This window comes from Ursus maritimus, unplaced genomic scaffold (genome assembly GCF_017311325.1).
Source record: "Ursus maritimus isolate PB19 unplaced genomic scaffold, ASM1731132v1 scaffold_16, whole genome shotgun sequence".
NCBI lineage: Eukaryota > Metazoa > Chordata > Mammalia > Carnivora > Ursidae > Ursus > Ursus maritimus.
In genome coordinates this window covers 49,362,334-49,374,325 of record NW_024424008.1, presented here as the reverse complement: position 1 = coordinate 49,374,325, position 11,992 = coordinate 49,362,334, and the positions used below count along the sequence as shown (strand labels likewise).

Genomic DNA, 11,992 nt, shown 5'->3' with positions numbered 1-11,992 from the left:
CTGAATGATGCTGGGCGGAGCCAGACTAGCTGCTCTGCAGGCCGGCTGGCTGCTGGAAGTTGCTTAGTGCTTCGGGGGGAAAGGCAGAGACTGACATGGAGCTGGGGAAGCATCTGGCTGGCCTCATCTTGGCTGTCACTCTTCTTCAAGGTACGGGGTTCTGGTGGTCCAGAGAAAGGCTCAGGGGAAGAGATCATTACTGGGAGAGAAAGGATATTGGGATCTCTAACCTCAAGCCTACCTCAGTTGTCACACTAGAATTCTGAGAAGGAAGGGCAAAAATGAAGCCTCTTACTGTTCTCTGCTAGAGAGAAGCAATGTCCCATGGGAGAGATGAGATCCTTGTTTCTTAAGAAATGAAAACAGAGGACTCTACTGGCGAGAGAGAGGACCCGGATGCCGCCATCTTAGGTTGCCTGTAGCCCAAAAGGGCACAGGCCAGAAACCTGAAAAGAAAAGTATGTGTTCCTTAACTCAGAGCTGGAGTTAGGAGGAGACCTATAAGGCATTCACTCACTCAGTTGGTCAGTGGGTCAACTGGTCAACAAATATGAGTGAGATCCTGTTACATGATAGGCTAGGAGGATGTAAGGATGAATAAAAACCTTCTTCCCTAGTGAGCTTATAGTCTAATTGGAGAGAGAAGCTTCAGTGTCACCAGACTGGGTGTAAGGTGCAATGTACGAATATTCTGTTGGAAAGAAACAATAGGAAGTGGATGGACTGGGTTTATGCCTGGAATCTCGACTAGAGATGGTTCTCCACACACGGGGAAGCTAAAACCATGAAAGTTGTTGAATGCATACAAGTACTATGTGAGATGTGAGGAAGAGGGGCTGAGGAAGGAACTGAGAGGATATCAACCTCTAAAGGGTAGTCAGAGAAAAATATCTCAGAAAAGAGATAAGAGGATGATCAAAGAGCTAGAATAATCAGATGAGTGCAATACCACAGAAACCAAGGGAGTAGAGAGCTTCCAGAAGGAAAGAACCACCAATAGTGAAATATTATAGAGACGTCCTGCTGATAGGAGAATATATTTAAGAGTTTAAGTTTGTGGGATTTGGCAAAATAAAGACTATGGGTGATTCGTAACACTTTCAGTGGGGTAGTATGAGTGGAAACTGAATGGAAATGTGTAGAAGATGAGGGTGGGTGATAAAGTGCACCAAGTATAGACTATTCTTTGAGGCTTTTGGATAAGAAAAGAAGAGAGTTTGAGTTTGAGTGGTAAGTAGAAAAGGAAATAGGATCTAAGACGAAATATTTTTGAGTGTGAGAGAAATGTGAGCACATATCTAGGCTAAAGGAAAACACAGCGAGTAGAGCAAGTTCCTGGAGTTGATGTTGAAAGGATGGAGTCAAGAGTGGGATCAAGGATGCAGAGGAGAAGGCAACCATACCCTCTGAGATGAGGAGAAAGGAAGTACGGATAGCTTTGGCCACGGGTAGGCATGTAGATGGGAAGGAAGCTGGAGAAGGTCATTACAACATCTATGTTCTCAACCACCTAAGTGGCAGGACAATGCCACTTGCTGAAACTGAGCTGGGTGATGGTTCCATGGGGGGCTTGAGGAGGACAGTAAGAGTTTAGGATGATTTCAGCAGGAAATGGAAGAAGAGCCACTAAAGACCACACAGGCGGAGGGGCAGGGCTGAAAGCCTGTGCGAGGCGGCTAGATACAGCAGAAAGAGCAACAGAAACCTGAGCTCTGGGTCCAAGCTCTGCCACCGATGATCTGTGTGAGATTGGATGATGCCTCCTTCCTATGGGCTCTGTCCTCTTACCAGTCAACCTAGGAAATTTGGCTGCATAAGCTCTCAAATCCTAAAAAGAAAGAAGACCTAGAGAAGCAAAATTAAAGGCTGTTCACCATCAGTTGCACCGTCCCTCCTATAGAATTGGAGTTAGAACAAGGGCCTCTTTGTCCCTCCCATGGTGGTCAGGTGGTCAGGGAGAACCGCCGCTAAGAAATCTGCTTAACTGTTTGCCTTGCTTTTTTTTTTTTTAATTCACTCATTCATTCATTCATGCACTCGTGCAACAAATATAAAGCTCCTACCATGTTCCAAACACTATGCCAGGTACTATTAACAATCGGTTCAGTCCTGCAAGAAGTTCTAAAACAACAGACTCCTTCCAACTATTTCCATCATACTTTTTTTTCCCCCTTCGTACTTTGATTCATGCTTCCTCTGTCCCCATCACACGCTCCACCTCCAGAGACACTACCTCTCCATCCTTTTCCAACCTGTGTCTTTGCTCAGCAATTCTTTTTCCCCGAATGTCTTTCTCTGTCTGGTGAATTATTCAATTCCCAACCAAATGTTGGGAATTATTCAAGGCCCAACCAAATGTTACCTTCTCTATTAAGTTTTCCCTGTCCCCGACTCTTGGGCAAAATCAATAACTTCTAGCCCCTTTCAAATGCATTCACATGACTACTAAAGGTAATTTATAAATTCTATTATATTAATTACATGTGTGTTTATTTTTCCTACTTCATCGTAAACTCTTTGGAAGCAGCAAGTTAGTTCTTTATATCACCACTCTTGTGTTTCACACTGCTTAATCATGTCAGGTACCTCATAGTGCGTGGTAAATGTCTGCATTCGATCCAACTGACCTGAATTTCAGAACTAGTCCTCTGTAGTACGTCTACCAATGCAACTCTACGACACTGAGTTTTGAGACAGATTTGAGGGCTGTCGAATAGCTACCTCCCCTAGGACGTTCAGGGTTCCTACAAGAAATGGATCACCAAGGCTGAGGAATTTAGAATACTCTAAAAGGTCTTTAGTTAGTGTAAACCCACTTGTTGCCAGAGCTTTAGCTGCTAAAAAAGCAGAGCATTCCGGCCTGTACAGGCAATATCTTTATGTATCGTTCTGATGCTAGCCGTCCAGAGTTAACATCAGACCCCACAGGTTAAGGGCACTGTGCCCAACAAGACTGCCCTCATTTTAAGTTCCAGGCACAAGTTCCGGGCACCTACCCTTCTGACAAACTGGGTACAAATCTGGAGGGTTCCCAGATTAGATAATTTGTTAGAACGACTCACAAGACTCAGGAAAGTGCCATATTTACTATTACAGTTTAGATTTTTTTAAAGATTTATTTATTTATTTGAGAGAGAGAGAGAGAACATGAGCAGGGGGAGGGGCAGAGGGAGAGGCAGAAGCCGACTCCTGGCTGAGCAGGGAGCCCCACGCGGGGCTCCATCCCAGAACTCCAGGACCAAGACCTGAGCTGAAGGCAAATGCTTAATGACTGAGCCACCCAGGCGCCACTTTACTATTACAGCTTAATTATAAAAAATAAAATCAGGATTTTCCAAATGAAGAGATACAAAAGGTGAGATCTGAGAAGGCCCTGAACACAGAGCTTCTGTGCCCTCTCCCTGTGGACATGCACAACCCTCCTAGTATATTGATGCATTTACCAACCAGGAAGCTCTACTGAGGTTTTTTTTTTTCCTTGACTTTTTTTTTTTAAGAGAACGGGAGAGTGTGGGGGGGAAGAAGGAGAGGGAGAGAATCTCAAGCAGGCTCTGGGGGCTTGATCTCACCACCCAGAGATCATGACCTGAGCTGAAACCAAGAGTCAAATGTTCAACCAGCTGAGCCACCCAGGGGCCCCTCCACTGAGTTGTTTTGTTTGTTTGTTTTTTAAGATTTTCTTTATTTGACAGAGAAAGAGAGAGAGCACAGGCTGAGGGAGCAGGAGGCAGAGGCAGAGGGAGAAGCAGGCTCCCCGCTGAGCACTGAGCCAGATGTGGGACTCAATCCCAGCACTCTGGGATCATGACCTGAGCCCAAGGCAGGCGCTTCACTGACTCAGCCACCCAGGGGCCCCTCCACTGAGTTTTTATTGGGGTTTCATGACATAGGTATACTTGATTGAATTGTTGGCCATGTGACTGAACTCGATCTTCAGTTCCCTTCCCCTCCCAGGGCTCAAATTCCCAGATTACATGGGTCTTGACCAGCCCCATCCTGAGTCATCTCGTAACAAATTCATGTATGGTCCAAAAGCCCACTAAGGGGTCCCTGGGTGGCTCAGTCAGTTGAGCGTCCAACTCTTGATTTCAGCTCAGATCATGATCTCAGGGCTGTGGGATTCCCTCCCAGGAATCCATGACAAAGACCGGACAAATTCTTTATTATACAACAACCTGAATTCAATTTGGTGATTTAGGCTACAACCCAGGGAAATAAGTATAGATACTGTCCACTCTCCTAGATTAGAATATCTCTCTATCTTGGCCTCGAATGACCAAGGAAATGACCCTTCAGGGCATCTGGACAACTCTATGCCCAGCTAATCCTCTGTCTCTCTTCTGTCTCTACAGGCACTACAGCCCAGAAGAAGCAAGGTAGGGTGCATGGCTTCGTTCCATCCTCAGACTCTGAGGAAGTTCATGAAATATGGTACCTACTCTAGCAGTCCTATAGGACTGAGCGACAGAAGGGATGGGATGATGAGTAATAAAAGCAATGAGAGGTCATCGTCAACGAAATGAGTCAAGACCTTTCTGGGCAGCTTTCCTGTAACCAAGCAATTAATTTTCTAGTTCTTGGAGTAGAAACAGGACCCCAGCGGCTAGGCACTATTCAAAGTGGGACCCATGAACCAACACCATTGGCATCATGTTAGAAATGCCCCATTTCAGCCCCTTTCCAGAACTACTAAATAGAATCTGAAATTCTCACTAGATTCCCCATGTGATCCATGTGCACATTAAAGTTTGAGAAGCACCACTACAAAGGTCTTGTCCTGATGGCCTGGGGCAGGGGAAATTTCAGAGGAAAGATCCTTAACAGACAAGGGCTTTTCCCATTTCAGAAGTTCCTGTGGTAAAAGTGGATGGCGACCAAGAAGACGGTTCAGTACTTCTGACTTGCGAGTCACAAGACAAAGACGTCAAATGGTTTAAAGATGGGAAGCAAATAACTTCTCTCCATAAAAATAAGAAGAAGTTGAATCTGGGAAGCAGTATCAAGGACCCTCAAGGGATATACCAGTGTCAAGGATCAAGCAACATTTCAAAACCACTCCAAGTATATTACAGGAGTATGTAATCCCCTTCGGTTTGCTTGTTGTCCAATTAAGCGGTATTTGCTTAATAGACACTAAATAGTTCTTGTTCTCTTAATCTCTGCTTGCCTTTTTTTGAATATAACAAGACAGTTCCCCCATCTCCTTGGAAAAGGGTAACCGGTCCTGTAAAGCCTGGTTTAATTTGGGATAGGCCCTCATGGATTGGAGCAGTCAGCTATTTATATAAACTGAGTTGGGGTAGCTCAGGGAGACAGAGGGGATTACAAGGTGAGCAGCCATGAAATGTAGAAGGCAGCTGACCATGGAGAAGGGGATCTGATCGTCCTTCTATTTCACATAGCTCCCAGCGGTCAGACTACATAAGCTCCCCCAGGATGCCTGGGGAACGGAGGGCTATCAAGAGGTATTGCATTCTTAGTCCAGGGATCTTCCCAGGCAATGCCCTTGCCATGCCTTGCACAGAAAGAGGAGTCTGCTACCCTAAATGGAGGCATTAGCATGTGTAGGCAAGAGAAAAAGATGCAGAAGAACCACCTGCACAGCCTGAAGGAGCTTTGTCCCTCCCTTTCCCCACAGTGTGTCAGAATTGCATTGACCTGAATGCAGGCACTGTGTCCGGCTTTGTCCTCGCTGAAGTCATCAGCGTTTTCTTCCTTGCTGTCGGGGTTTACTTCATTGCTGGACAGGATGGAGTTCGCCAGTCAAGAGGTAAAAGAATGTTCCTCAATAAAAGATGAGACGACCTGGGACCCTCAGTTTCCTTCCTACCATAATAGACCCAATAGCAGAGATAAGGTGGGCATGTATTGCCATCTAGCCCAATCGGGTGAAAAGGCCACTCACAGCATATTTACCTGTCTCAAGAGCCACCTCCCTCTGATTTTCCTCTGATTCCTCTGATTTTTTTAAAAACCTCTTTAATTGAACTAAAACCTACAGAGAGAACCACGCATGGATGACAAGCCTACCGCTAAAGAGGCAAACCCACCCATGAATCCAACACCCAGTTTAAGAAAGAGAATATTACCAACACCCTAGAAGTCCCCCTTCTGGTCATTTTGGCCTCTACCTGTCCCCCAAAGGGAGTACTCTCCTGACTTCTAACGACATTGATTAATTTTGCCTGTTTTCATTCCTTTTGTCAATGGGCTCCTACAGAAGTACTCTTGTGTGTGTGCTCCTGTTATTCGAAAAACATGCTTGTGAGATCTTCCCACCTTGTTGTATGTAGATGGATTGCACCAAGCCTTATTGCTGTTTAGTGCTCCAGTGTGTGAATGTAACCCAATTTCTTCGCCATTCTACCTTGCGTATTTTTTTGGGTTTTTTTGTTTGTTTGTTTTGTAGCTTCAGACAAACAGACTCTGTTGTCCAATGACCAGCTTTACCAGGTAAGGGAAAGGGGAATGAAAGCGACGTTGCCACAATTCGTAGTAAAATTGGGGGATGGCGACAAGTTATTCAGAGGTACTGTACAGATAAGGAACGGCTTAGGGCATAGCGGATGATTACACAGTTATGCTTTGGGTAGAATGGATGAAATGAAGAGAAAGGCTGAGCGAGACTAAGGTCAGGATCCAGTGAGAAAAAGTTGAAGAACACAGCGAGAGGGACACACGAAGCAACTATATACAGAGCCTCCATCCTCCTTGTCCTCTTTCCACCCCCGGGACAGTGCACCCACTCCAAAGCCTTGCACACGAAAAGCATTCAATAAATATGCATCAAATTAATTCATAGAGGAGGAGGGAAAATGAGTTTGATTGTGCTGTCTTTTTAAGCCCCTCAGGGATCGGGAAAATGACCAATACGGCCACCTTCAAGGAAAGCGACTGAGGAAAAACTGAACTCAGGACTCCAAGTAGGTATGTCCTTCTATACTGATCCTAAGAAATTACCTTTCCCAGGGCGCCTGAGTGGCTCAGTCAGTTAAGCATCTGATTCTTGATTTTGGCTCAGGTCATAATCTTAGGGTCGCGAGATGGAGCCCCACACAGGGCTCTGTGTTCAGCACAGAGCCTGCTTAAGATTCTCTCTCACCTTCTCCCTCTGCCCCTACCCCCAGTGCTCGCTTGCTCGCTCTCTAAACCTTTCCTTTATCTGCCTTCCCAACTCTTGCCAAGTCTATCTCCTTTTTCCAGGCAGTTCTAAGCTTAGGGGAGGGTGGGTGACGGATATAGTTCTTTGTCGTGAGGGGACCGTCCTGCACACTGTAGGGTTTTTGGCAGTATCCCTGGCCTCTATCCACCAGATGTCGGTAGTACCCCCAGTTGTAACAATCAAAAATATTTCCAGGTATTTCAAGTGCCAGGGCAAAACCAGCATTCATGATGAACCACTGACCTATATCAAACTTTTGACCAATCAATCAATCAATCAATCAAGTTTCAATCAGGAAAACAGGACCCAAGCATTATTTGGTTTTCTGAACCAATCCCAGTTTTTTTTTTTTTCAATCCAGGTGTTCTCCCTTCTGGACAGTTCTCAGAAACATGGCAATACCTTTTGGAGCACTCCTAGCAGAGAGACTTTCAGCCCTAAATCTAGATTCAAGTTTCTCAAAGGTGACAAATGGAGAAGAAAGCCCATCAGAGCAAATTTGGATTTTTCTCAAAATAAAATAAACGAAAAGGAAAGTAAAAATATGTATGTGTTGCTGGAGCGCCACCTGTTGGGAGGTAATTTTTTCTGTAAAAGAAAATTGAAAAGGTCAAATAACCCGCTCCATTTGAATATTACTTTTTAAAGTTCTAATTTTTTATTTACGTTCTGTATAAGTCATAATTTACATGGTTAAAGTATGCAATGAAAGGTCTCCCTCCACCTACATCCCCAGCCATTCAGTTGTCCTCTCCAGAGACAAACAATATACTAGTTTCTAACGTATCTTTATAAGGCATATAAGGTATTATACATCAGAGGTATTCTAGGCATACATAAGCAAACTCTTAAGTACACATTATTCTTCCCTTCCCTATTTTTCACACAAATGGTATCATACTATACATCTTGCACTTTCACCTAATAAACCTTAAAATTATTTCATACCAGTAAGTAAAGGAGCACCTTTTTTTTTTTAATGCAATCACATTGCATAGACTCGCTATGATTTGTTTAATCAGTCCTCTATTGATGGACAAAATATTGCTGCCAATATTTTGCTCTTACAGTGCTGCAAGGACTAACATTGTATAAATGTCAGTTACAAAATAATTGTATTGAGGTGTAATTTACATGCTATAAAGTTCACTCATTTTAAGCAATTTCTCCTGCTCTCAGTAAATTTAACAAAATTTACCCAGCTATGCAATCACCTTAATCATTAGAACATTTCCATCACCCTCTTAATATTTTTTCTGCTGTTTGCAGTCATTCCCTGTTCCCACCCTCAGCTCCAGGCAACCACTGATCTATTTTCTGTCAGATTTGCCTTTTCCGCACATTTCATATAAATGGAATTATACAATATGCTGTTAATCATACAATGTGCTGGACATTCTCATGCTAATCTTTGTGTGGCCCCCATGTCTTCATTTCTCTGGGGTTGATAACTAGGAGTGAAGAATTACTGGGTTGTATGGCAAATTTATGTTTAACTTTTTAAGAAATTCCCTGTACCATTTTACATTCCCACTAGCAATGGATGAGGGTTTCTGTTTCTCCATATCCTCACCAATATTTGTTACTTTATTTTTTCTAATATAGCCATTCTTCTAGGTATAAAATGGTATCTTACTGTACTTTTAATTTGCATTTCCCTAATGACTAATGTTGAACATCTTTTCGTGTGTTTGTCTGCCATTCTTATATCTTTAGTGAAACGTCTATTTTAAATCTTTTTTTTTTAATTTGCATTGTCTTACTGTTGAATTGAAAGAGTTCTTCTAGGGGTGCCTGGGTGGCGCAGTCGTTAAGCGTCTGCCCTCGGCTCAGGGCGTGATCCCGGCATTCGCTCAGGGCGTGATCCCGGCATTCGCTCAGGGCGTGATCCCGGCATTCTGGGATCGAGTCCCACATCGGGCTCCTCTGCTGGGAGCCTGCTTCTTCCTCTCCCACTCCCCCTGCTTGTGTTCCCTCTCTTGCTGGCTGTCTCTCTCTGTCAAATAAATAAATAAAATCTTAAAAAAAAAAAAAGAAAGAGCTCTTCTATATTTTGAATACAAGTCCTTTATTACATATATGATTTGCAAATACATCTATCAGTCTGTGGCTTGTCTTTTCATTCTCTTCATGGTGACTTTTAAAGCACAAACATTTTTAATTTTGATGAAGTCCGTTTTACCCATTTTTATTGTGCATTGTGCTTTTGGTATCATGGCTAAGAAATCTTTGCCAAACCCAAGGTCACAAAGATTTCTCCTATGTCTTCTTTTTATAGTTTTTAAAGTTCCATAGTTTTAGTTCTGACAAATGTCATTTTGAACGTACTTAGAACAATTCATAACATAAACAAATAAATGAGATTTGGAAGCCATAATGTATTTGCATTTGTAATTTTATTAAATATTGCCAAATTGCACTTCATGGAGGTTGGGCCAGTGCTTACTCCCAATAACAATAATTGAGAGTGCCTTTTACTCCACACTTTTTGAACTTTGCCAATCTGATAAGTTAAAAACAGCATCTCAGTGTAGTTTTATTTTGCATTTTCCTTATTAAAAATGCAAGTGAACCATGTGTTTTTCCTTCTCATGATATACAGGCTCAAATCCTTTTATCTTTTTCTTACTGATTTGCAACAGCCCTTTACATATGTGGGAAACTAGATCTTTTGTTTGTGATATTAGTTGCAGATATTTTTCCACATTTGGTATTTGTTCTTTGACTTGATGATGATTGGTTTTCTATGCACATTTTATTTATCTGCATATGGTAGAATTCACTGGTCTTTTGTGGCTTCTAGGTTGTTTCCTATTTAGAAACATCTTCCGCATTTTAAGATTATTCTTTTAGGGGCAACTGGGTGGCTCAGTCAGTTAAACGTCTATCTTCGGCTCAGGTCATGATCACAGGGTCCTGGGATCAAGCTCCGAGTCAGGCTCCCTGCTCAGTGGGGAGTCTGCTTCTCCCTCTGCCTCTGCCGCTCCCAACTGCTCAGTCTCTCTCTCAAAGAAATAAACTCATTTAAAAAATGATTATTCTTTTTAAAAAGTTTTCCTATGAATTCTTCTGACATTCTTATGGTTTCATTTTATACATTTAAATGAATGATCCGTCTTGAATTAATTTCAATGTAAAGGCCTAACATATTAACTTTCATACCGGATAGTTACCCAGTCACTCCAGAACTATTTTTCAAATGAACCATCTTTTGGCCATTGATTTTAAATGGTGTTACCACTCCGCTCTCACCAGATTGTAAACTCCAGGAAGGAAAGGATTTGTGTATTTTTTACAATGTATCTTCAGAAACTAGTATAATGCTGGAACAAGACAGGCATTCAAAAATTGCACAGCACTCTGTGTTTGTGTATGTGTGTGTGGTGAAATACACATAACATGAAACTTACCATTTTAAACATTTTAAGTGTACTGTTCAGTGGCATTAAGTACATTCACAATGTTGTGCAACTGTCACCACCAACTATTTCAAGAACTTTTTTCATCATCTTAAACAATAATTCCCCAGTTCCCTTCCGCCAGCCCCTGGTAACCTCTATTCTACTTTTCTATCCCTATGAATTTGCCTATTCTAGGTACCACATATGAGTGGAATCATACAATATTTGTCCTTTTGTGTCTGGCTTTTTTCACATAACATAATGTTTTCAAGGTTTATCTGTGTTGTAGCATGTATTAGAATTTCAGCCTTTTTAAGGCTAAATAATAGTCAATTGTATATATACACCACATTTTGTTTATCCATTCATTTGTCAACACACATTTTGGGTTGTTTTCCCCTTTTGGCTATTATGAATAACATTGTTAGGAACATTGGTGTACAAGTATCTGTTCAAGTCCCTGCCCTCAATTCTTTGGTGCATACCCAGAAGTGCTGTATCATATAGTAATTCTATGTTTAACTATATAAGGAACCACCAAAATTTTCCCAGAGTGATGCACTATTTTACATTCCTCTCAGCAATGCTCAAGGGTTCCTATCTCTCCTTCTCCTCACCAAACTTATTTTCCATTTTTTTGATAATAGACTTCCTAAAGGAGGTGAGGTATTATTTCATTGCACTTTCAATTTGCATTTTCGTAATGATTAGTGACATTGAACATCTTTTCGTGTGCTTATTGGCCATTTGTATATCTTCCTTGGAGGAATGTCTATTCAAGTCTATCGCCCATTTTTGAATCACACTGTGTGTTTTTTTGTTGTTGAGTTGTAGAAGTTCTTTATATATTTTGGACATTAATCCTTTATCAGACATATGATTTACAAATATTTTGTCACGTTCTATGAATTCTCTTTTCACTTGCACTCTTGAAAAGTATGCTGCTTTCACTGCCTTTGTATACCTCAAAGTAACCTTTTAGCATGCAAGTTGTCACCACTGTACAGATAAAACTGAAATCCAACGCTAGCATATCTTAGCACACCGCCTGACAACTATTAAGAGCTCAAAACTTTGTTATTGTTATTGTTGTTATTGCTGTAGTTGTTACCTCATAGATGATAATCTATGAAGAGTAACAAAAGCTGCTTCAAAATGGCGTGACCCCGCTGGGAAAAATAGAAAGCAAAAGCCCACAGAGGTTGCCAGCAGCGCCAAAATCACCAAGTCTTAGCCTCCGCCGACACACCAGATTTCAAAACCTCCTCGTATTTCACCAAGCTACAAACCAACCGACCCGCCCCCCCGACCCGCCCCCCATCCGCCCCCGGTCCGCCCCCCGCCCTATCGGGCCGGAGCCCTAGGCCCCTTGCGGCCACTTCCGCCCCGCCCAGCTAGCTAGCGCGTGCGCCGTGGAGGTGTTTGCGCG

The 11,992-nt window shown here is 42.5% G+C and overlaps 1 protein-coding gene across 2 annotated transcripts; it reads left to right on the top strand.

Moving 5' to 3' along the window:
* On the top strand, positions 1-7,699 carry CD3G (CD3g molecule). 2 transcript variants are annotated; one of them, XM_040631172.1, is made up of 7 exons: positions 1-150; positions 4,353-4,376; positions 4,847-5,074; positions 5,639-5,770; positions 6,410-6,453; positions 6,844-6,923; positions 7,524-7,699. In XM_040631172.1, exons 1-6 carry the CDS (start codon positions 96-98, stop codon positions 6,907-6,909), a joined length of 549 nt encoding a protein of 182 aa, XP_040487106.1. In that variant the 5' UTR covers positions 1-95; the 3' UTR covers positions 6,910-6,923; positions 7,524-7,699. The 2 variants fall into 2 exon arrangements, with proteins under 2 accessions (XP_040487106.1, XP_008688235.1); XM_008690013.2 differs by having other exon boundaries at positions 2-150; positions 6,844-6,927.
* The last annotated feature ends 4,293 nt before the right edge of the window (positions 7,700-11,992 follow it).

Coding starts and splice junctions, on each gene's coding strand:
- CD3G (XM_040631172.1), top strand. CDS start 96: ATGGAGCTGGGGAAGCATCTGGCTGGCCTCATCTTGGCTGTCACTCTT. Junction 5,771..6,409: donor TGGAGTTCGCCAGTCAAGAG/GTAAAAGAATGT, acceptor TTTGTTTTGTAG/CTTCAGACAAACAGACTCTG. Junction 6,454..6,843: donor CCAATGACCAGCTTTACCAG/GTAAGGGAAAGG, acceptor TGTCTTTTTAAG/CCCCTCAGGGATCGGGAAAA.